This window comes from Coregonus clupeaformis, chromosome 18, assembly GCF_020615455.1.
Source record: "Coregonus clupeaformis isolate EN_2021a chromosome 18, ASM2061545v1, whole genome shotgun sequence".
NCBI lineage: Eukaryota > Metazoa > Chordata > Actinopteri > Salmoniformes > Salmonidae > Coregonus > Coregonus clupeaformis.
In genome coordinates, this window is record NC_059209.1 from 19,699,905 (window position 1) to 19,724,360 (window position 24,456).

Below are 24,456 nucleotides of genomic sequence, written 5' to 3' on the forward strand. Positions count from 1 at the left end.
GGTCACTACAGACCAGTACAAAGCTATTACTAAACAGAAAACAAACAGGGTCATGTTCAGTAGGGCACTGGGCACAACGTAGCAAAACATTTTAACAGAAAGTAAAGTAACTAGCCTACACTCTCAGAAAAAAGGGTTCCAAAAGGGTTCTTCAGCTGTACCCATAGGAGAACCCTTTTTGTATAACCCTCTGTGGGAAGGGTTCTAAATGGAACCGAAAAGGGTTCTACCTTGAACCAAAAATAGTTATTCAAAGGGTTGTCCTATGGGGACAGCTGAATAACCCCTTTTAGGTTCTAGATAGGACCTTTTTTTCTAAGAGTACTTCCACCTCCTTGTAGTGTATATTGTTGTGTGTGTTTCACACACCAGTTGGGCTCTGGTCTCCAGAGTCGGGGAAGGAGAGGAAGGCAGAGGAGCGGCGTCTTCTGACCATGGGGCCCTGAAGCATGCTGGGGTGGAAGCCTGTGTGGCGGCGTGCGTGTTTGGTCAGGTGATCACTCCTCATGAAACACTTGTCACATAGCGGGCAGGTGAAGCGCTTCTCCCCCGTGTGTGTGCGGTAGTGGCGCGTCAACTCGTCTGAACGCGAAAACCTCTTAGTGCAGTCTGGCCAGGTACACTGGAATGGCCTCTCGCCTGGAGAACCATAGCCACCAAGAGAAGAAAGAGGGAATAATTGGAGTCATTCTCAGGAGTTCTCAATGGCAGTATGAGAAAGGTTTTAAAAAATCTTAACAAATCAAATTAGCCAACATTGCATTCCAAAGGTGTGCAATTGAGTGGAAATGTGGGTTTTGAGACCACTTATTCATTGGCATTACAGATCAGTAACTGGAGGTGTAATACTTAATAACTTGCTATAAGCACATAAGAGCTTTTATAATATTGTATTCTTATAACAATGCTAAATACAGTAACAATAGCCTAATATGTTCTCTATGTATCAACATTTCTACTCACTCTAAACGGTAGCTATTTTGTCAGGAACATTATACGATTATTATTAAATGATCTTCAGGGGGTCCTAAATGCTCATTATAAATTATACCAGCAGGCTGTAGTGTTACCGACTGATCATTTAGCATTTGTATCACAAATAGGCCTAATTTATTCAAGTGTTTTCCTCCATGACCACATGTCTATGGAAGCCTGTTCATAATTATGAGATAGTAAATAATTATTAAGATATAGTAAGTCATAATTGTGAGATAGTAAGTCATAATTATGAGATAGTAAGTCGTTATTATTCGATAGAAAGTCATAATTCTGAGATAGTAAGTCATAATAATGAGGTAAGTCATAATTATGAGATAGTAAGCGTGGATCATGGACATTGAATAGTCCTGCAGGTTGACCCCTTTTAAAGGGGCAATCTGCAATTCAAACAATAACAAACTCCCCGGCACTTTATTGGTAAATACATAGACACAAGGACTCTCACATTTGGATGCAATTTGCCTGATGGTTTTGATATCCGTTCATCATGATCCATTACACCTCATGGCACAACAAGCTTAATACTAATATAGAAATTGACTTTTCTTTCTTTACATTTTAGTCATTTAGCAGAGAGGCTCTTATCCAGAGCGACTTACAGTTAGTGAATGCATACATTATTATTATTTATTTTGTATTTTTGATTTCATATTGGCCCCCCATAGGAATTGAACCCACAACCCTGGAGTTGCAAACACCATGCTCTACCAACTGAGCTACATCCCTGCCAGCCATTCCCTCCCCTACCATGGACAATTGTGCGCCGCCCCATGGGTCTCCCAGTTGCAGCCGGCTACAACAGAGCCTGGATTCGAACCAGGATCTCTAGTGGCACAGCTAGCACTGCGATGCAGTGCCTTAGACCACTGCGCCACTCGGGAGCTTTAATCATGTATATAACATTATGTGAAAGAATCACAAAGTCTTAAAATGTTGAATTTCCCACAATCCTCTAAAATCAGAGTCACGTGGCAAGATATGAAATGCAAGGTGATTAAAACCAAAGACTTCCAATTACTACAATCACTCAATTTGCTCTCTCTTTGGTTATCCTCATGAAAGATACTTACATTTTGAGCAACATATTTCATTGGATTTATTCTTAAGATTATTTTGGTAAAATGAAATTAACAAATCATTGCAACGACTTGCATCATTTTTTGTAAATATATTTTGGGGGTATTTTGACACTTTACTGAGACAGCTATGAAACGAAAGAAGGGGTTACAGATAGGTGGGAAAAACAGAGTGAAGGGTTGGAGCAGGGAATTTAACACCGGTCTTTGGTTGGGAGAGGGGTGACGTGTCTAAGCTGGGTGCACAATCGCTAGACCACAGGGTCTGCACGACTTGCATAAATTTGTATGTAATTAAAAAATATATATATATATATTCACCCCAGAATAATTTCTTACAGTGTGGCTGTGTGGTTGAGTGGGTAAAATTCCAACGAAATGTAACATCAAATCAAATGCAATTGTAATTCTCACATGCTTCCGAAAACAACGGGTTTAGACTAACTTCCCAACAATGCAGAAAAAAATTAAATTAAATAAAAATATATAATAATAATAATTGGAAGGGGAAAAAAGAACACAAGGAATAAATACACAGTGAGCAATGATAGCTTGGCTATATACATGAGGTGCCAGTACCAGAGTCGATGAGCAGGGGTACGAGGAAATTGAGGTAGGTACAGTTGAAGTCGGAAATTTACATACACCTTAGCCAAATACATTTTAACTCAGTTTTTCACAATTCCTGACATTTAATCCTAGTAAGAATTCCCTGTCTTAGGTCAATTAGGATCACCACTTTATTTTAAGAATGTGAAATGTCAGAATAATAGTAGAGAGAATGATTTATTTCAGCTTTTATTTCTTTCATCACATTCCCAGTGTGTCAGAAGTTAACATACACTCAATTAGTATTTGGTTGCATTGCCTTTAAATTGTTTAACTTGGGTCGAATGTTTTGGGTAGCCTTCCACAAGCTTCCCACAATAAGTTGGGTGAATTTTGGCCCATTCCTCCTGACAGAGCTGGTGTAACTGAGTCAGGTTTGTAGGCCTCCTTGCTCACACACTCTTTTTCAGTTCTGGCCAAAACATTTCTGGCCAAAACATTGTGATGGCCACTCCAATACCTTGACTTTGTTGTCCTTAAGCCATTTTGCCACAACTTTGGAAGTATGCTTGGGGTCATTGTCCATTTGGAAGACCCATTTGCGACCAAGCTTTAACTTCCTGACTGATGTCTTGAGATGTTGCTTCAATATATCCACATAATTTTCCTTCCTCATGATGCCATCTATTTTGTGAAGTGCACCAGTCCCTCCTGCAGCAAAGCACCCCCACAGCATGATGCTGCTACCCCCGTGCTTCACGGTTGGGATGGTGTTCTTCTGCTTGCAAGCATTCCCCCTTTTCCTCCAAACATAACGATGGTCATTATGGCCAAACAGTTCTATTTTTGTTTCATCAGACCAGAGGACATTTCTCCAAAAAGTACGATCTTTGTCCCCATGTGCAGTTGCAACCCGTAGTCTGTCTTTTTTTATGGCGGTTTTGGAGCAGTTGCTTCTTCCTTGCTGAGCGGCCTTTCAGGTTATGTCGATATAGGACTTATTTTACTGTGGATATAGATAATTTTCTACCTGTTTCCTCCAGCATCTTCAGAAGGTCCTTTGCTGTTGTTCTGGGATTGATTTTTCGCACCAAAGTACATTTATCTCTAGGAGACAGAACGTGTCTCCTTCCTGAGTGGTATGACGGCTGCGTGGTCCCATGGTGTTTATACTTGCGTACTATTGTTTGTACAGATGAACGTAGTACCTTCAGGCGTTTGGAAATTGCTTACCCACTGGAATTGTGATACAGTGAATTATAAGTGAAATAATCTGTCTGTAAACAATTGTTGGAAAAATTACTTGTGTCATGCACAAAGTAGATGTCCTAACCGACTTGCCAAAACTATAGTTTGTTAACAAGAAATTTGTGGAGTGGTTGAAAAACAAATTTTAATGACTCCAACCTAAGTGTATGTAAACTTCCGACTTCAACTGTTTGTACATATAGGTAGGGGTAAAGTGACTAGGCAACAGGATAGATAATAGACAGTAGCAGCAGCATTTGTGATGAGTGTGTAAGTGTGTGTGTGGCGAATGTGTGCCTCTGTGTACATGTTATGTGTGAGTGAGTGTGTGTGTATGTGTTGGAGTGTCAGTGTAAGTATGTGTGAGTGTGTGGGTGTGTGAGTCCGGCGTGTGTGTATAGAATCAAAAAGAGTTAGTGCAAAAAGGGTCAATGCAGATAGTCCGGGTAGCTATTTGGTTAAATATTAAGCAGTCTTATGGCTTGGGGGTAGAAGCTGTTCAGGAGCCTTTTGGTTCAAGACTTGGCGCTCCGGTACCATTTGCCGTGCGGTAGCAGAGAGAACAGTCTATGACTTGGGTGGCTGGAGTCTTTGACAATTTATAGGGTATTCCTCTGACACCGCCTGGTATTGAGGTCCTGGATGGCAGGGAGTTCAACCCCAGTGATGTACTGGGCCGTACGCACTATCCTCTTTAGCGCCTTGCGGTCGGATGCCGAGCAGTTGCCCTACCAAGCGGTGATGCAGCTAGATGCTCTCAAATGGTGCAGCTGTATAACTTTGAGGAGCTGAGGGCCCATGCCAAATATTTACCGCCTCCTGAGGGGGAAGAGGCATTGTCGTGCCCTCTTCACGACTGTGTTGATGTATTTGGACCATGATAGGTCCTTATGGACACCGAGGAACTTGACGCTCTCGACCCGCTCCACTACAGCCCTGTTTATGTGAATGGGGGCGTGTTCGGCCTTCCGTTTCCTGTAGTCCACGATAAGCTAATTTGTCTTGCCTACGTTGAGGGAGATGTTGTTATCCTGGCACCACACTGCCGGGTCTCTGACCTCCTCCCTATAGGCTGTCTCATCATCGTTGGTGATCAGGCCCACCACCGCTGTGTCATTGGCAAACTTGATGATGGTGTAGGAGTCTTGCATGGTCACACAGTCATGGGTGAACAGGGAGTACAGGAGGGGACTAAACACGCACCCCTGAGGAGCCCCCATGTTGAGGGTCAGCATGGTGGATGTGTTGTTGCCTACCCTCACCACCTGGGGGCGGCCTGTCAGGAAGTCCAGAATCTTAGTGATGAGCTTGGAGGGCACTATGGTGTTGAATGCTGAGCTGTAGTCAATGAATAGCATTCTCACGTAGGTGTTCCTTTTGTCCAGGTGAGAAAGGGCAGTATGGAGTGCAATAGAGATGGCGTTATCTGTGGATCTGTTTGGGTGATATGTGAATTGGGTCCAGGGTTTCTGGGATGATGGTGTTGATGTGAGCCATGACCAGCCTTTCAAAGCATTTCAAGGCTACAGATGTGAGTGCTATGGGGTGGTAGTCATTTAGACAGGTTACCTTGGCGTTCTTGGGCACAAGGACTAGTCTTACTCACATCAGCTACAGAGAGTATGATCACACAGTCACCCGGAACAGCTGGTGCTCTCACGCATATTTCAGTGTTGCTTGCCTTGAAGCGAGCATAGAAGGCATTTGCTCGTCTGGTAGGCTTGCGTCACTGGGCAGCTTGCTGCTTGGTTTCCCATATTAATCTGGGATAGTTTGCAAACCCTGCCACATCCGATGAGCGCCAAAGCTGGTGTAGTAGGATTCGATCTTAGTCCTGTATTGACGCTCTGCCTGTTTGATGGTTCGTCTGAGGGCGTAGCAGGATTTTTTATAAGCGTCCAGATTAATGTCCCGCTCGTTGAAAGCGGCAGCTCTAGCCTTTAGCTCAGTGCGGATGTTGCCTGTAATCCATGGCTTCTGTTTGGAATATGTATGTACTGTCACTGTGGGGACGTCAATGCACTTATTAATGAAGCCGACAACTGATGTAGTAAACTCCTCAATGCCATCGGATGAATCCCGGAACATATTCCAGTCTGTGCTAGTAAAACAGTCCTGTAGTTTAAAATCCGCTTCATCGGACCACTTCCGTATTGAGCGTATCACAGGTACTTCCTGTTTGATTTTTTGCTTGTAAGCAGGAATCAGGAGGATAGAGTTATGGTCAGATTTGCCAAATGGAGGGCGAGGGAGAGCTTTGTATGTGTCTCTGTATATGGAGTAAAGGTGATTTAGAGTTTTTTTTCTCCTCTAGTTACATAGGTGACATGCGGATTTCAGTTTTCCTTCATTAAAATCACTGGCCACTAAAGCGCTGCCTCTGGATGAGCATTTTCTTGTTTGCTTATGGCCCTATACAGCTCGTTTAGTGCAGTCTTAGTGCCAGCATCGGTTTGTGGTGGTAAATAGACATCTACAAAAAATATATACTGTATTAAAACTCTCTTGGTAAATAGTATGGTCTACAGCTTATCGTGAGGTTCTGTATTCTAACTCAGGCAAGCAGAACCTCGAGACATTACAGCGCCTTCAGAAAGTATTCAGACCCCTTGACTTTTTCCACATTTTGTGACGTTAAAGCCTTTTTCTAAAATGGATTAAATAAAACATTTTCCTCAGCAATCTACACACAATACCCCATAATGACAAAGCGAAATACCTTATTTACATAAGTATTCAGACCCTTTGCTATAAGACCCGAAATTCAGCTCAGGTGCATCCTGTTTCCATTGATCATCCTTGAGATGTTTCTACAACTTGATTGGAGTCCACCTGTGGTAAATTCAATTGACTGGACATGATTTGGAAAGGCACACACTTGTCTATATAAGGTCCCACAGTTGACAGTGCATGTCAGAGTTAAGGTTAGGGTTAAGTTTAGGAGCTGGTTAAAGGGTTAAGTTTAGGGTAAGGGTTAAGGTTAGGATTAGGGGAAGGGTTAGCTAAAAGGGTTAATGTTAGGGGAAGGGTTAGCTAACATGCTAAGTAGTTTCAAAGTAGCTAAAAAGTAGTAAGTAGTTGAAAAGTTGCTAATTAGCAAAAATGCTAAAGTGAGATAGTAAGTCATATTATCTCACTATCTGCTGCATTGAAGGTTCATAAGAACACAGTGGCCTCCATCATTCTTAAATGGAAGAAGTTTGGAACCACCAAGACTCTTCATAGAGCTGGCCGCCCGGCCAAACTGAGCAATCGGTGGAGTAGGGCCTTGGTCAGGGAGGTGACCAAGAACCTGATGGTCACTCTGACAGAGCTCTAGAGTTCCTCTGTGGAGATGGGAGAACCTTATAGAAGGACAACCATCTCTGCAGCCAGACGGAAGCCACTCCTCAGTAAAAGGCACATGACAGCCCGCTTGGAGTTTGCCAAAAGACACCTAAAGACTCTCATACCATGAGAAACAAGATTATGTGGTCTGATGAAACCAAGATGGAACTCTTTGGCCTGAATGCCAAGCGTCACGTCTGGAGGAAACCTGGCAACATCCCTATGGTGAAGCATGGTGGTGGCAGCATTATGCTGTGGGGATGTTTTTCAGCGGCAGGGACTGGGAGACTACTCAGGATCGAGGCAAAGATGAACGGAGCAAAGTACAGAGAGATCCTTGATGAAAACCTGCTCCAGAGCGCTCAGGACCTCAGACTGGGGCGAAGGTTCACCTTCCAACAGGACAACGACCCTAAGCACACAGCCAAGACAAGGCAGGAGTGGCTTCGGGACAAGTCTCTGAATGTCCTTGAGTGGCCCAGCCAGATCCCAGACATGAACCCGATCTAACATCTCTGGAGAGACCTGAAAATTGCAGCAATGCTCACCATCCAACCTGACAGAGCTTGAGAGGATCTGCAGAGAAGAATGGGAGAAACTCCCCAAATACAGGTGTGCCAAGCTTGTAGCGTCATACCCAAGAAGCCTCGATGATGTAATCGCTGCCAAAGGTGCTTCAACAAAGTACTGCGTAAAGGGTCTGAATACTTATGTAAATGTATATTTCCGTTTTTTTTATTTTTATAAATTAGCAAAAAATTCAAAAAAACTGTTTTTGCTTTGTCATTATGGGGTATTGTGTGTAGATTGATGAGGGGGAAAAAACAATTTAATACATTTTAGAATAAGGCTGTAACGTAACAAAATGTTGAAAAAGTCAAGGGGTCTGAATACTTTCCGAAGGCACTGTATGTACAAAGAAAGTTCAAATCAGCGCAAAAAAAACACACAAAATTGCAGAATTGTTCAGGTGCCCATAAAACGGCAGCTATGCATCCCAGCGCCATCTTATTACATTTGTTCATCTTACTGCCCCTCCTGTTTCTAATCTGTCTAAATAAAGCATTGAAAAAATAAAGGTGGAATTCCACAAAAAACTTTATTCATAGGCCCTTATCATCAATCAATATCTAGGCTATAAACCATTTGCATTTTTAAACCATTGATTGTATGAGAAACACAGTTTTTGTGTTTTGATGATGCCTTTTACATGCACTGAAACCCTCCCCCCCAAAAATCACAACACTCTCTTAAAAACACCAATATTAAGGTTGAAGAACCACTTTGGGTGTTTCAGAGTACTTAATTTCTGTTTTAAAACACATTCTGTGCAATAAAACACTTACAGCTCAGCTGCACTACTTTTCATTTACATTTTAGTCATTTAGCAGACGCTCTTATCCAGAGCGACTTACAGTTAGTGAGTGCATACATATATATATTTTTTTTTTATATACTGGAATCGAACCCACAACCCTGGCGTTGCAAATGCCATGCTCTACCAACTGAGCATCCCTGCCGGCCATTCCCTCGGCTACCCTGGACCAATTGAGATCCTGGATTCGAACCAGGATCTCTAGTGGCACAGCTAGCACTAGCAATGCTGTGCCTTAGACCACTGCGCCACTCGGGAGGAGTAATGGGTTCATTACACAATAATGGTATTTTGAGACTTTCTATTTTTATAGTTTAATAATGACTTACTATCTCATAATTATGACTTACATATCTCACAATTATCACTTACTATCTAATAATAATGACTTAGTATCTCAATATGACTTACTATCTCATAATTATGACTTAGTATCTCATTATTATGACTTACTATCTCATAACTCGTGGTCAGATGAAATGTTTCGGGTGGCGGGAACGGGCTTCCATACATGTCTCCTGTTTGGGCCTACAACAAAACATGAGTGGCATGAAATATGTGACGTAAGAGAAAGGGGAATTGCAGCGTTATCTACAGACAACATGTGGGCTTCAGTGGGTTTATTACATTAATATATGCAGGCTACACACTGAACATAGGTAACAGGTCCTTACCAACTGGTTTGAAATCTGCAGTTTACACAGCCTGGTCTCATAGACTTGACATAACATAGTAAATGTAAATCAGGGACACTCAAATTAGTATGATATGTTACGTTTGGTATGGTTACATAAGACAGATGGTTAAATTAGGCAAAAATGAAAGTAGGGTGGTTGGTCTGGATGGATGGGCGTATAACGCAAATCCTTAGGTTGCTAGTTCGAATCTCATCACAGACAACTTTAGCATTTTTGCTAATTAGCAACTTTTCTAACTATTAGCCTAGAAGAAGAAGTTTAAATGTGCAAGTCAAAGAGAACCCCACCACCACCTGCGCACACCTCTCTGCCCATGGTCACACCCCGCTTTGAAACACAGAAATGCACACATACTATGGAGGACTAAAAGTGCCACAATTAAATAAATAAATACACCATTAAATAATTACTTAAATGTGTCATTAATTAATTAAATGTGTCATTAATTAATTAAAATTAGAATTAAATACATAAATGTGTAATTAAATGTATCATTAATTAATTCAAATACCGATTCATTTTATGTAAAATACATATATAATTATTTCACTATTTACATTTACATTTCATGATCCTGCATTGCAGTGATTCATGAATTACTTAAAACTGTCAAACTGACCCATCAAAGTCAGTGGGCGGGGCTAACGCGAATCTAGTCTGATCCATTGCTTTGGTCTGAAGTAGAGTAGGCCAACCTGGATAGAGACAATGGAGGATCTCCGTGAACTTTCCAGGGAGTTGGTTAGAGACATTTTAAACTTAGCAGAGGATGTAGAAGCAGGACCTGCTGACCCAGAGCATGTAGCTAGTAAAGCAGAGGAACTTATTGAAGTTGTTGGAGTCATTTCCGCACTTTCCGACGAAGATATCGACCACAGAGTGATTGCAAATCTAGAAGAAGTTGTCCACCGCTTCTCTGGTACCAGGGCACTTCAGGCCCAACACACACAGGGACCGGGCGTTTGGCGTTTGACATACCGAGTGCAGTTCTGGAGCATCAACTTCTTTGTGGAGTTCCCGCAGTTCAAATTTGCAGCGATGTTCGGTGTGTCAAAGAGGACCATCAGGAGGCGCATGCAACAATACAGTTTAAGGTATTTACACTAAATTCATGAGTTTTCTGTTTATGAATTGCTGCTCTCATACACTCGGAAAGAATATGACGTTTAAGGTAACATTACTTGATGTTGTGTTTTTCTTGTTTGTACAGAAAGACAGATCTCTATTCAGCTGTGAATGATGAGGAGTTAGACCGTATTGTAAGTGAAATTCACAAAGTCATCCAAACACCGGCTACAAGCTAATGCGTGGTCACCTGAATGCAAGAGGTGTGCATGTTCCAAGTGAGTAGATAATAATATGGGCATTATTTAAATGTATTTTTAATTTGGAGCTCTGCCCCTTTGAAAGGTGAAGGAAGCCCGCTTATGGAAAGACATCAACCTGTGAGCTGTAGTTTCTACAGTGCATACTATGCAAAGCTGTATTATTTTAAAAAAACTGAATAAGTAACATTTCATTTCTCACTGCCTTGGTGACCAAAAATAACAATCTTGTGTAAGGACATGTCAAACTAGTTTTAAGTACAAGACTGATTATGCTTGTCATCCATTCAGGTTCCTGAAGAATATGGGATCGATTGGAACGGACCTCACTGCCTTCATCGAGGCACTGTGTCAGTCCCCGAGGTTCAGCTGGCCCGTGAGCTCTCAGATGAAGAGGTTGCAATTTTGCCAGCTCCAGGAGTTTCTGTTACTGATGCACTTAGACTATATGTAGAGACTGTGGAAGTGTTATCAAGAATCTTAGACTGATGTCCAACCCATGTTTTTATTTGTTGTGTTAGAACAAGCAAGGAAAAACTGAAAGTTTACTTTCCTTTTAAAAGAAAGGAAAAAAAGCTGTTTCTTTGAAGCTTCCTGTCTCATTATGGTCCACAGAATGACTAACATGAATGCTGTACTGTTAGCACTGAAGGTGCAGAACAGTTTGATTTTAGTAAATGGAAGAAAAAAAAGTCAACTACTGCACAGTGTGTTAATGTTTTCAAAGACACTGAACTTGTGTCAATTCATCTGAACTGTGTATGCATTGACATTAGGGCTGGGCAATATGGAGAAAATCAAATATCACATTTTTGACCTAACACCTTGATGTCGATATTGCAACGATATTGTAAGGTTGACAATTGGTGCATTCACAAAATATCTTCCACATTTAGATTTCGGATAAATAACTATCATATTGTGGATATAATGACTAAGTGGTAAAAGGCAAATAATAGAACAGCTAGAACAGTCTGGTAAGTTCAGAAAATGACATCACTTTACTGTAATGCAGCCTTTGAAACCAGGAAAAGACTAAACTTACCATGTAACGATATTACACTTCTTCAAAATCTAATGGTGCTTTTCCATTACATGGTACCTACTCGCCTCGTCCTAAAATCTGCAATGGGAAACGGACGCACAGCGAGTCGAGGCGAGGCGAGTCAAGTAGGTACTGGTAATGGAAAAGCACCTTAAGACGATATCTAGTCTTATATCACGATAGATATAATATTAAAATATTGCCCAGCCCTAATTGACGTCTGAAAAAACTTAAACAAGCCCAAATCCAGTACTTTTTATGGCAGCGACAAGTGCTTTCTCAAAGTCCATGTAGAGTTTGAAATGAGCTGGCAGCTTTAGGGTTTCAAAGCATGTGGAGGACGTAGGAAGGGTTCCCCCAGAAATCTCCACTCTCAGTTCAGGAGGAAGCATCTCCCAGCCAACCCAGAATGTCAGCAGCTGGGCCAGGGTACCTGATGAAGCTAAAAGTCATAAAATGGATTAAAGACATTTAGTTCAACTGTAATTGATCATATCTATCCATGAGACATAGAAGCATTTGTAAAGAGAGAAAATAAGGTTTATACCTGTTTCAATGAACATCCTTAGAAAGCCAGTGATGCGGCAGGTGGTGTCTAAGTCAAAGTCTTCATCATCACTGTCCTCAACTGGCCATGTGATTTTTTCTAGGAGCATCTTAAAGAAAACAAAAATTGTAATTTAAAAAAAGGGAGAACTTATTTTGGTGAAGGACTATGCAGATCAAATTCTTAGAAAATGGAAAAATATCCATCTCAGTCATTGAAAATACACGTAAATTCATCAAGTTAAGTCACAAATATAACTAAATTACTGACTTACCTGGGGTGTGAACTGCATTTCAGCCATTTTGGGGAAAAGAAGTGGTACAACATCCGGCCTAGATGTCAGCAGGGGCCATACCATCACATCTTTCAGTCCCTTTCTCAACTGTTTAATTTGGCGCATGGTCCTCCCAACGACCTAAGAGACAGACCGACCCATATTACAGCCCAAATCCTTAACCCAAATTTGACAAAAGTTGGCACAGTAGGAAAAATGTTAATAAACACAATAAAGTGCTTTATAAAAATCCATTAAAACTCTAGTACTTAAACTCTCGTGTTAACATAACAAGCCAGGGTTCACAACACATTCTATAATTTCAACAAGTACAGCGATGAATTCTGTCACTTAACCAGCAGGAACTCACTGCATGGAGTAGAAGTTTGTTACGTAGCCATCTCCGATTTGTTTTGGTGACTGCCGGAAGATCCCAAGACATGGAAAGATCTGAAACTGTGTCCTTCTGTTCCGGTGTAAGATCTTCATGTTCAAGCTAGAATTAAGACCATACAAGTTATTATATCTGCCCAAGCAATATTTTTTACATGGCAAAGTTTCTTTTAGGTTACATACCAGTTCTATGATGCTCCTGATGTGCAGATCAGGACACTCTTCTGTAACAACAGTAGCCATTTCAGGGTCCCCATTGAACAGTACATGAATTACAGCAGGACTTAGTCCTGTGACATGGGGACCATCATGCAGAAAGGTGTGGCCCAACATCCTTCCTGCAACCCGGAAGAGGTTGCTTTCAATAAGTGCCTCTGATGCTGCTGGAACAAGATGGTCAGGTTCACCCTCAAATAGCAGTGTTCGGCCCATTCCTCCTGTAAAGTACCAAGAGAGCAGGGAATAAAGTCACAACAATTAACCTCTTAAATACATTAAATAAAAATGTATGATAGATAGATAGATAGTTAGTTAGATAGATAGATAGATAGATAATATATTACATCATACTAGTGGCGATTACTTGGCCTGTGGTATTGCTGCTTGTAGAATTCACTTAAACCAAATTGTAGCCTACTCCAAAATGACTTACAGAAGGACCCCAAACCACTTCAAATTCAATTCCCCTGTATACCCTACTACAGACTTACCTGACACAAAACATTGCCCACCGGCCCTCCGCTAAACAGCACATATCCGCGTTCATCAACCACCAGAACGTACGTGTACGCGTGTGTGTGTGTGCGCGCGCATAGAGAGAGGCGGTGTAGAGTGAGTCACGACACAAACAGGTGCTCAGTCAGCGTTGCATGCAGTGTGAGAATGGCAAGCAGCAAGAGCGGCAAAAGCCAATGTGTGCTTCTTTTACCTATATATGTAACGCTATCTTTTGCGTTTATCCAAACGTCGTCAAACTTGGCACTGCACTTACTCGTGACCAGAGCAAGACACCTGTCAAGTTTGAAATCCATCGGACTAACTGAGAGACATGCGCTACAGACAGACATTTCTGCAATTTATAGATGGATTAACCTTCAAAAAATTAGTAAGATACTTACCAAGATCTAGACTGAATCCAAACTGGAGTTTGGATATGATTGTTGTCATAAAGTACCGCATCACTCCCTCTCCGATAGCAACATCACCTGAAATAAAATACTGATAATAACACTGGAAAAAAAGTGGCGGCCTAATACAGGTAACTGGATTTGGTAACATTTAACAAGAAAGGGAGAAAAACTTCTATTGGCTGTAATTCTAGAATAGCATCCTTAATATTGATTATTCCAGATAACAAGAGTATATTGTGCACAATATTCACATACATACATATAACATTTTTATCAATTATATAATTTTGTGCATTCCATTCTCCCATTTAACAATTACATATAAGCTACTTGAGTGGTATAAACTGTACTGATGTATTTATATTATAAATGTTATATTACTTACCAACCAGAGTACAATGAAGTGGACATGCCCATTCTTGCTGCTGTTTATAGAATAAGAGAAGCTCCCGTTCCTGTCCTCTTCAGAGTCCCTTACATCCATCTTCATTCTAAGTGGTTTCCCCAGTTGCATGTTCCCTTAGCAGATTCTCTTTGAAAACTTTGGCAGCTTGAGTGGGTTCTTTAATAAGCTTCCATTCTAAACAAACAACAACAATAAAGTTATCTATTACAGAGAGACATATTGTGAGTTGGCATGTTACCTGCATATACAGATATCCTCTCACTCTACAGAACAGGAGGAAAATTCTGTTCATTTCACTGACAAAACGTGAGACCCAACATCTTCAGAACCTGTCACAACGCTGAGTTGACATAAAAACAGCACTACTAAACAACTACAACTAAATATTAGAAAAATAGAAAAACCCAGTTGCATGTTATTGTCTGTAACTGTATTATCTTATCTAATTATATCCTACAGGTGTTATCTTTCTATTAACTTTTCAGTTACACACAATCTTATAGCAACACTATTGTGATGACACAAACCACTGTCTGTTTCTTTGCGATCCAACTCCTCGTTGACAATCACTGCCGGTACTACTGCACTCTCAGCTGATGTTTCAGGCCTCACTGGAACACTGTCACTGACTAGGGCTGTCTCACTATCATTTTCTTCACTTTGGCCTCCCTCTTGTTCTCTTTCTGATTCCTGCATGGGTGTCCTTGAAGTTAACACAATTGAAATGATGGTCATACTCGCTTATTTGTGTGCACAACAATAAGAGAGACATATTCCCAAAGAAAATAAATTATGCTACCCTTGCATTGCTTTAAGAAGTACATACCCATTGCAGCTCAATCTGTGCAGCTTCATCTCTGAAAAGGGAACTTCCTTCTGACAAGTGATGCAGGGGATGACTGGACCAGAGGCAGGACGTGAGCTCTCCTAACAACAACAACAACAAATGGCTTTTAATTAATGATTAAAAGTCACCAGTAATCTTTGTTTTGATTATGTATTAAACTAAGTCTCTGTAAATGTATGTACACAATCTAAGGGTAGATCCTGTTGAAGTGGACGTATGTAGATTGTAGCCTGTCCAATCATCGTCGATGGATCTTTCAGATAGGCAAGGGTGTATCCAGTGCTGGGACACTGAAGCAACGCAAGATTTAGACTGCGAGTAGATCCTACAAGTTTTAGAAATTCAAAGCCTCCCCCTTGTTGGAGCTTCGAAACACTTCCATCAGTTTATTTGTTATAACCATGGGATCGTGGTCATTCCCTGGAGAAAAAAACAAAACAAAATCATAACTCACCTCACCTTAAATTAAGCAAATAAGCCTGTGATAACTATTATTGACACTATGAACACCAATTAAGTTTGAGTCACTATAAAAAGAAATGCAAATAATTTCAACAAGCCACAGACAGTACAAACTTTTTTTACTTTTGGTAAATGCCTAGTTTCGCACTGACCTGAAAATGTTACTTTTTGCTCTCCAAGTCCTGAAGTAAGAAGTTCAGCTTTAAACAGTACGCTTGGAATTTTATCCGCATTGTGGTCAGCCAAACAACAGACAGTGTGTGTGTAGCTTCTTCGGCTAACTTGGACTTGTGCTGGTCGTCTCGTCATATTCCTTCTGGCTCCAATGTTATATGGCGCAAAGAGCCTTGCTACCTCCGCTGCAACACAGAAAAACGTAACAGCTCAATGGTCACCAGTCAGCTAAAACAGCCTCTACTTCTATCTTGGGATGCTCAAGCCAGCTAACACCATTTAGCCGATTAGCGAACTAGCTAGGTTTATGCTTCCCCCCCCATTAACAATAAACGTGTCACGCACGAAGCATCATAATACCGCATGCAAATACATGTTCGAGTCAATCTAATTTAACCTACACGTGTGTCCCGAATCATTAAATAGTAGCACACCTGGCTAACATGAAATTACTTAGCTTACCTTGGACAGGTGTACGTGATTGAGCGGCCGGTATCTGCTGTGACTGAGCTGCCGGAGTCACCGGTGCACGCGGGAGCCGTTGGACTTCTGCTCAGAGCTTCCTCAATCAAATTCGCTGCTTCTCTCAGCAGCTCCGGGCAACTTTTAGACATTTTGTCCTGCACCTCACACAGCGTCTCAACATTGGGGCTAGCAGGACCGAGTCTTCTCTTGATTTTTAGCCGTTGCAATGAAAGTACTGTTTAACCGTGTAACTAAACCAACGTAGAGGTGAATAGCGCCACCCAGTGTATTGGAATGTGTTCAGTAGCTCTGCATCAATCCATTATCCGGAATTGATTTGTTTTGGCTTGATGCAGAGGGTAACCAATCAGGCGTTAGGTTCCGCCTACCAACTTTTGATGGGTCAGTTTGACAGTTTTAAGTAATTCATGAATCACTCCAACGCAGGACCATGAAATGGAAATGTAAATAGTGAAATAATTATATATGTATTTTACATAAAATGAATCGGTATTTGAATTAATTAATGATACATTTAATTACACATTTATGTATTTAATTCTAATTTTAATTAATTAATGACACATTTAATTAATTAATGACACATTTAAGTAATTATTTAATGGTGTATTTATTTATTTAATTGTGGCACTTTTAGTCCTCCATAACATACTGGTAGGTCCTTATGACTTGCAATAGGCCATTCTGAAAAACTGACTGGTCAAAGTTATGTCCTCAATCATCCCTGCACCAGTGTGCGCCTACAGAATGACACAGTAGCCAGGCTAAGAATCTAAGAATTTAACTCCAGTGTTTGACAAAGAATTTCGATTGTACGCCTAAAACGTATTTTCTTTATAGTCATAGATAAGTAGCATAACCTTTACAAAACTTACCAGTGTGCACTCTCAGGTGGGCTTTGAGGTGGGATGACTTGCCATACATCTTCCCACAGCTGCTGAATGGGCAACAATGTATCTTCTCTGGGGCCACGTGCATATTCACAGCCTTCCTGATCTGTGACTGCTTTTCTGCCGAGTTCTGTTGCGCCCTTGCAGTACCCCGACTGTCCCTGCTCACCCTGTGACCACACCGGTGTCCGTTAATCTGGCTGTTGGCATCACTTTGGCCCAGACATTTACTACCCCCACCACATGTCCCACTGATTGTGTTCTGGTTAATTTTTTTCAGGTCGAGCAAAATCATCGCCACCATTAGCAAAGTCCGGTTTTCTTGGTTCTCTTTCGACATGTCTTCTGTCGGTTTGGCATCGGGACAACGGTCCACCAGTGGCCGGTTAGAGATGGAATCTAAACACTGCGCAGCGAGATCAAACTCCGACATTGCCGATGAAAAAATCTGTTCTCTAAACGGATGCTGCTATATTCGGCTTTAATAAATCGACTCTCCTTGTGATTTGTCAGGAAGCTGAGCTATCTTCACATCGCAGTGATTTCAGGAACCATGTGGGTTTTTAGTTATACTTACTTAAATGGAAAAAATAAGCACCCTTTTGGTCTCTAGCCTACTAACTATATAAAACTAAACTTTAAAAGTCTTGCGGTTTGTTTTATTCCTCTGTAGCCTGTATGGAATAAATACGGTCCTGGAATAGTGTAGGGTCTGCTGTCCGCTTTCTCTCCTCACCACTGCGTCAATTTGTCCTATTTTAGACGTACTGCATGGAGCAGTTCCCAACTCCAAAAAACAAATTCGCGGAATCCCAGGGTGTCATAATAAAACAGGGCTGCAATTGGCTACGAGTATAGGTGACGGATTTTTGTGTAGGCTACACTACTTGGAATGGCCCGTTCATTGATTGATTGACGGGATGGTGGTCCAATCACTGGATGAACAAAATGACAAGGGAGCTGTTGCTGTCCTGCCATATTGGGCGGATTCAATTATGCTGATCCGCGCGGCTATGGCTCGTGATGAACGGGGAAAGGGGGTGAGGGAGGAGCGCCCTCTCAAATTGAACAGTAATCTGTGCCCCTCGGTCATGTTGTCAACAAGGCTGCCTGGTGCATCGTCCAGAAACATGCAACATCTCTTTTCCATAAGTACGTTTTTATGGGGAAGAACAGAATCCTAGTCATTACTCCACGTGGTTAATTACGTCACTTTTCTTTTGAGCCGACATCGGCAGACGCCATAGGCTTTGAATGGGGTACCTGGCTCACTCCCCGGAGGCAGCCTGGTTTCAAAAGTGCAATCAACTTCTACCCAGTGCAAAACATGCCTACCCGGGCGCCAAGGCCAGATTAATCAAATCCCCTCAATCCACACACGTGTCCTTTTTGGCACATGCTTATTGCAACATAATTTGTCGAACTCATTGCCCTAACACATTTCTTGAGCATGGAACACGTTGTATCTTTAAAGTTTAGAAGAACAATTCTGACTGTAGCTTACCTTTTACTTTGAAAGTTATTTCCTTTAAAGCTCAGGGTTATAATAATTAGGCCTATTGTATTTTTTATTAGCGACAGTGTGTCTTCATGATGTTTCAGACAACATGTCATGTGGTTTGTCATTTTACACTCAAGGAAACCCACTCCTTTGAAACAATATTGCCCTACTTGAGTTGCAGATAATAGCCTACTTTTCGATTAATAGGGCCTACTTTCCAATTTGACAATCACGACATACCCAATTGCAACTAAGGTATGCATGCAAATGTTTAGCCCTGAGGTCCAGGTCCCGAGAGGCAGGAGACATCAGCCAATGAGGCTGCTTGTAACAAAAGCCTCTCCAAATGTAAACCCCTTTCTCCGAGTTCGCTCAAGGACCCTGGGATGATCTCAATTGTTTCTCCTCGCATCCTCTCTCCTCGTTTCCGTCTCAAAACCTATTGGAGGAGAAGGTCAGAGGGGCGGGACCTCTGGCTTTCTTACCAAATGGGTTTTGAGAAGGAGACGAGGAGAGAGGACGCAAGGAGATACAATTGAGGTTTTCCCACAGTTCGAAAAAAAAACTAGTCGCTTCCGCTGCTTGAGTCCTCATGAAACGTTGTGGTAGCCTGTTGGTCCCGACAGCAATAGCCACGTGCCAAATGCGTTAGTTAGGCTAGTGGTCTATTCCATTCTATTCTACCCTAACCATTTTTCCAAAGGGTAGGCGAGTAACAGGATACAGTAGGCCTATGCTACACCATTGTGTCTGTTGTAGGCTAAACATTGTTTGATGGGTGTGACAAAGTGTGAACATTTACAACTGGCATGGGACCGATAGTAGCCTTCCACGTCCGCTACAAACGTGTTTTGGAAAATATGGACATGATGACCAGGCGTACTTCACCAAAACAACCCGCAATTCAAATTAGACGTATTTATCAATGAAATTATTCTATCCTATGTTTCGGGTTTATAGCCTATGTAGTTTATCGTCCTAGGTTGTCTAGACTCTAACCTAATATCAGATTGAAATTAGACTATAGCCTTCTCATCATAGGCTATAGTGGGCATAAGAGTGTGAATTAGGCTACCGCCTGCCTTTTCATGATATATGCCCTATTCCTTCTACTACCAGGGTTGCCAGGTCAAGCTCAAATAAAAATAAAAATCACTATGACATGCTCAGTTCTTGGGTCTAGGGGCTCCCGGAGTGGAAATTTGAAATGGAATTTATGGAACTCCCTCATGTGGTTCTTTTTATGGGGAAAAGTCCTCAATGAAACTGACATTAAATGTGGAGAATGATACATTTGCCTCTGTTGGCCTATTCATTTATATGTCATTGTAGGCTACCATTTCATACAATACAAATGTTGAAATTACGATATCACTGGAGTCATTGAAAATCAATGTGCCACTTGTGTAGCCTACATGGAGCTGGCAAACCAATTTAATAATTAGGCTATAACTTCAGTTTATTGTTGTTGTAGCCTTGTGTTATTATACAATTATTAATGGACATGTATAGTTAATTAAATTGGAAGTTATCAAAGCGCTGTCGCAACTGCCAATCAGTTGTTAGAACGCATTAGATTGACGCTAAAAATAGTCAGATTAGGCTACAGGTAAAAAAAAATAAACACTGGCTGTTGTTGACAAGCATATCCAGTTCATATACACTGAACAAAAATATAAAGTGTTGGTCCCATGTTTCATGAGCTGAAATAAAATATCCCAGAAATGTTCCATAAGCACGAAAAGCTTATTTCTCTCAAATGTTGTGCACACATTTGTTTACATCCCTGTTAATGAGCATTTCTCCTTTGCCAAGAGATAATCCATCCACCTGACAGGTGTGGCATATCAAGAAGCTGATTAAACAGCATGATCATTACACAGGTGCACCTTGTGCTGGAGAGGTCACTCTAAAATGTGCAGTGTTGTCACAGAACACAATGCCACAGATTTCTCAAGTTTTGAGGGAGCGTGCAATTGGCATGCTGACTGCAGGAATGTCCACCAGAGCTGTTGCCAGATAATTGAATGTTCATTTCTCTACCATTAGCTGCCTCTAACGTTGTTTTAGAGAATTATGCAGTACGTCCAACCGGCCTCACATCCACAGATCACGTGTATGGCGTTGTGTGGGCGAGCGGTTTGATGATGTCAACGCTGTGAACAGAGTGCCCCATCCCAGTTAGCAAAATGTATCTGGGCCGGACCTGGCCCACATCGGCCACTTTTGTATGGCCCACATGTGGTTTGGAATTAGGGCCCTGCAGTGGCCCAGATGCGGCAGCTGTAACTCAGTCAGAATTGACCCACTTTGTAACCGCATTTTAGCCAACAACTCAGCAAAGGTTCCCTTATTCTAGCCAGAACAAGGCCGTACTGCCATAATGAAACCGGAGGTCTGCCATAAGAAAGCCTAATTTGGGACGCAAATTCTAAGAGACACTTTCTCTGGGCTAGATGCCCTTGTGAAAAAATTCTACAACAATAAAGACAGGGTTGGACTGTGATTTGCACATTTTATTATAATAATAAAAATAATATGCCATTTAGCAGATGCTTTTATCCAAAGCGACTTACAGTCATGCGTGCATACATTTTTGTGTATGGGTGGTCCCGGGGATCGAACCCACTACCTTGGTGTTACAAGCGCCGTGCTCTACCAGCTGAGCTACAGAGGACCATTATTCACAAGCAAAAGATAATACAATGAAAAACTACAGTGTGGCTATTCTTGAGCTACAACCCCACCTTTGGTAGGTCCGGATAGGACCAAGTAACAATCTGATTCACAAGTTGAAAAATCAAATTACAGCAGTTGAAGGACAATTTCAGTATTTAGGACACTAATCTGTATTTATCATATAAATGCCATGTTATAGAAGGGTTATCATCAGAACCCCACCAAGAGTATCTAAATATTGCCCAACCTCTCCCTTCTTTGTCTACTTTCCTTGCGACCACTATTTCGATCCCCTGACAGATGGAACCATCTTTTGACACTTTTTTCCACTTCTTTGTCGGTTGCGTAGGACGTAAGCTGGTTTCTCCTCACCGCAGCTTTAAATGAAAATTGGGGAATAAAGAATCATTGGTTTATTAGATGTTTCTTTCCATACTTTCTAGTATTCATGAAGGACTTTGGCAACAGTAGAATATTAACTTACAATGAACTATCTCTTTGAGCTGCAGTTGGCAGAAGGGCACCTTTCCATTGATTTTGAAAGATCTTTGAAAGATCATGGGAGATTATGTGTGCCATGATCCTCCACACACTCTCTTTCACATCAATCCCAAATAGTCAATCTGTAACCACAGAAAAGTGACCATAACATATAGATATTGTATGTCAATATTAAGTAATTCACCTAATTTTAATATCCTATCGGCTGCTGGAAAAACTAGTAACAGTTTTTTTCCAAGATCAAAAACACAAACACTATCTTCGTTTTGGATAACTAAGGTTCGATACAGATCTGGATATGTCTCAGCTAATAATACCACAAACTTTTAAAGCATAATTATAAAGGCTGACTAGGTCAGGAGATGGAAATGCAAAAAGAGATCTCACCATCTTTTGCCTAAACTCTCTGCTGGCCTTCAGCTCTCCATCAAGATGTTCCATTTGTTGAACACTGCCTACTGGAAAAACATTATCAGGTAGGTCTTCTTGCAGGACCCTCCTGCCTCTCTGGTCTTGAACGGATTGACAAATTATTCTAAGTTGTTCTAATATTATTTCCTGCTTTGTCAGAAGATTCAGGAGCAGAGCTGAAAAACATTAAGGGTCTTACAGTCTTTTAAAAATAAATAAACATTTAATAAACATAAACAGAACAGCAATCTTCTCCATGCAATAGTGATGTTTTTACTGTCATTGCGCTGAGAACAATTCCTGGTCTGCCCTCTAGTTTTGAAACATGTATATGTGTTTCAGAGTAAACGTAATTATTTTCAAAGTATTTGAAGACCAGAAGGAATCATGAAAGCCCAAAACAGATCTCTCTCTATTATACGTTTTTGAAAATATGTTGCTGTTGTAGGTCTTTGGTTGGGATAATTGAGCCTTTTGAAAACCCTGTCAACTACTGACCACCAACTCTTTCTGCGTATTTTAGGGTTGTCTTTCATAGTCACGTATTTTGACTTCAAATTGTGTAGATACTACACAAAATGTGTGCAGGTTTGTGGAAAGTTACCACCAGTTTTATCAGAACTAAACCCAAAACTAAAAATTGTACCACATGCACATGCAGTATATCGGTTGACAGTCAGTAAAAACAAACTTCTTTATCTATACCCACAGGGCATAGATAACAAAACCTGGCAAATTATCAAACTAATAAAGCCTAAAAGAAAAACCTGTCAAACTGGTGTTGGTCAGTATGTAAAGCTGGGTAGTGTGCAGCTTGACTATACAACACATGAAAGAAAGAGAGGAGAGTATGCGTCAGCTGTCACATAAGATGGGAAGTATTTTTCGGGAAAGTAAAAATAATATAATATACAGTTGAAGTCAGAAGTTTACATACACCTTAGCCAAATACATTTAAATTCAGTTTTTCACAATTCCTGACATTTATTCCTAGTACAAATTCCCTGTCTTAGGTCAGTTAGGATCACCACTTTATTTTAAGAATGTGAAATGTCAGAATAATAGTAGAGAGAATGATTTATTTCAGCTTTTATTTCTTTCATCACATTCCCAGTGGGTCAGAAGTTAACATACACTCAATTAGTATTTGGTAGCATTGCCTTTAAATTGTTTAACTTGGGTCAAACGATTCGGGTAGCCTTCCACAAGCTTCCCACAATAAGTTGAGTGAATGTTGGCCCATTCCTCCTGACAGAGCTGGTGTAACTGAGTCAGGTTTGTAGGCCTCCTTGCTCGCACACGCTTTTTCGGTTCTGCCCACACATTTTCTATAGGATTGAGGTCAGGGCTTTGTGATGGCCACTCCAATACCTTGACTTTGTTGTCCTTAAGCCATTTTGCCACAACTTTGGAAGTATGCTTGGGGTCATTGTCCATTTGGAAGACCCATTTGCGACCAAGCTTTAACTTCCTGACTGATGTCTTGAGATGTTGCTTCAATATATACACATCATTTTCCTTCCTCATGATGCCATCTATTTTGTGAAGTGCACCAGTCCCTCCTGCAGCAAAGCACCCCCACAGCATGATGCTGCCACCCCTATGCTTCACGGTTGGGATGGTGTTCTTCGGCTTGCAAGACTTCCCCTTTTTCCTCCAATCATAACGATGGTCATTATGGCCAAACAGTTCTATTTCTGTTTCATCAGACCAGAGACATTTCTCAAAAAAGTACAATGTTTGTCCCCAGTTGCAAACCGTAGTCTGGCTTTTTTTGGCGGTTTTGGAGCAGTGGCTTCTTCCTTGCTGAGCGGCCTTTCAGGTTATGTCGATATAGGAATCATTTTACTGTGGATATAGATACTTTTGTACCTGTTTCCTCCAACATCTTTACAAGGTCCTTTGCTGTTGTTCTGGGATTGATTTGCACTTTTCGCACCAAAGTACGTTCATCTCCAGGAGACAGAACGCGTCTCCTTCCTGAGTGGTATGACGGCTGCGTGGTCCCATGGTGTTTATACTTGCGTACTATTGTTTGTACAGATGAACGTGGTACCTTCAGGCGTTTGGAAATTTATCCCAATGATGAACCAGACTTGTGGAGGGCTACAAA

At 41.2% G+C, this 24,456-nt stretch overlaps 2 protein-coding genes and 1 long non-coding RNA gene across 6 annotated transcripts; all 3 read right to left on the reverse strand.

Annotated features, from left to right (window-relative positions):
• Positions 1-261: 261 nt before the first annotated feature.
• On the reverse strand, positions 262-18,018 carry klf9 (Kruppel-like factor 9). Of its 2 annotated transcripts, XR_005997001.1 has the most exons (3): positions 17,237-17,324; positions 9,028-9,102; positions 554-639 (listed from the first exon to the last, which is right to left on the reverse strand). XR_005997001.1 is itself a non-coding variant. In XM_041863366.2 (2 exons), the coding sequence occupies exons 1-2, from the start codon at positions 17,682-17,684 to the stop codon at positions 362-364; spliced, it is 726 nt and encodes a 241-aa protein (XP_041719300.1). In that variant the 5' UTR covers positions 17,685-18,018; the 3' UTR covers positions 262-361. The 2 variants fall into 2 exon arrangements, 1 of the variants encoding a protein (XP_041719300.1); XM_041863366.2 differs by lacking the exon at positions 9,028-9,102 and having other exon boundaries at positions 262-639; positions 17,237-18,018.
• On the reverse strand, positions 11,400-14,436 carry LOC121550916 (G2/M phase-specific E3 ubiquitin-protein ligase-like). 2 transcript variants are annotated; one of them, XM_045226789.1, is made up of 7 exons: positions 14,372-14,436; positions 13,975-14,061; positions 13,040-13,293; positions 12,834-12,959; positions 12,464-12,604; positions 12,190-12,298; positions 11,400-12,084 (listed from the first exon to the last, which is right to left on the reverse strand). In XM_045226789.1, exons 2-7 carry the CDS (start codon positions 14,033-14,035, stop codon positions 11,873-11,875), a joined length of 903 nt encoding a protein of 300 aa, XP_045082724.1. In that variant the 5' UTR covers positions 14,036-14,061; positions 14,372-14,436; the 3' UTR covers positions 11,400-11,872. The 2 variants fall into 2 exon arrangements, with proteins under 2 accessions (XP_045082724.1, XP_045082725.1); XM_045226790.1 differs by lacking the exons at positions 13,975-14,061; positions 14,372-14,436 and adding an exon at positions 13,567-13,895.
• Positions 14,573-16,404, reverse strand: LOC121550917. 2 transcript variants are annotated; one of them, XR_005997004.2, is made up of 4 exons: positions 16,338-16,404; positions 15,854-16,060; positions 15,219-15,319; positions 14,573-15,095 (listed from the first exon to the last, which is right to left on the reverse strand). It is a non-coding gene; the product is annotated as an uncharacterized LOC121550917 (long non-coding RNA). The 2 variants fall into 2 exon arrangements; XR_006661961.1 differs by lacking the exons at positions 15,854-16,060; positions 16,338-16,404 and adding an exon at positions 15,422-15,603.
• Positions 18,019-24,456: the final 6,438 nt, after the last annotated feature.

What these genes read in the sequence shown, in the direction of transcription:
- klf9 (XM_041863366.2), bottom strand. Translation starts at nt 17,684, where the DNA reads ATGTCGGAGTTTGATCTCGCTGCGCAGTGTTTAGATTCCATCTCTAAC. An exon ending in CCACCTGAGAGTGCACACTG is followed by an intron (nt 640 to 17,236) that starts GTAAGTTTTGTA and finishes ATGGTTCTCCAG; the next exon opens with GCGAGAGGCCATTCCAGTGT.
- LOC121550916 (XM_045226789.1), bottom strand. Translation starts at nt 14,035, where the DNA reads ATGCGGTACTTTATGACAACAATCATATCCAAACTCCAGTTTGGATTC. An exon ending in TGGATTCAGTCTAGATCTTG is followed by an intron (nt 13,294 to 13,974) that starts GTAAGTATCTTA and finishes GGTACTTTACAG; the next exon opens with GAGGAATGGGCCGAACACTG. An exon ending in AAATGCAGTTCACACCCCAG is followed by an intron (nt 12,299 to 12,463) that starts GTAAGTCAGTAA and finishes GTTTTCTTTAAG; the next exon opens with ATGCTCCTAGAAAAAATCAC.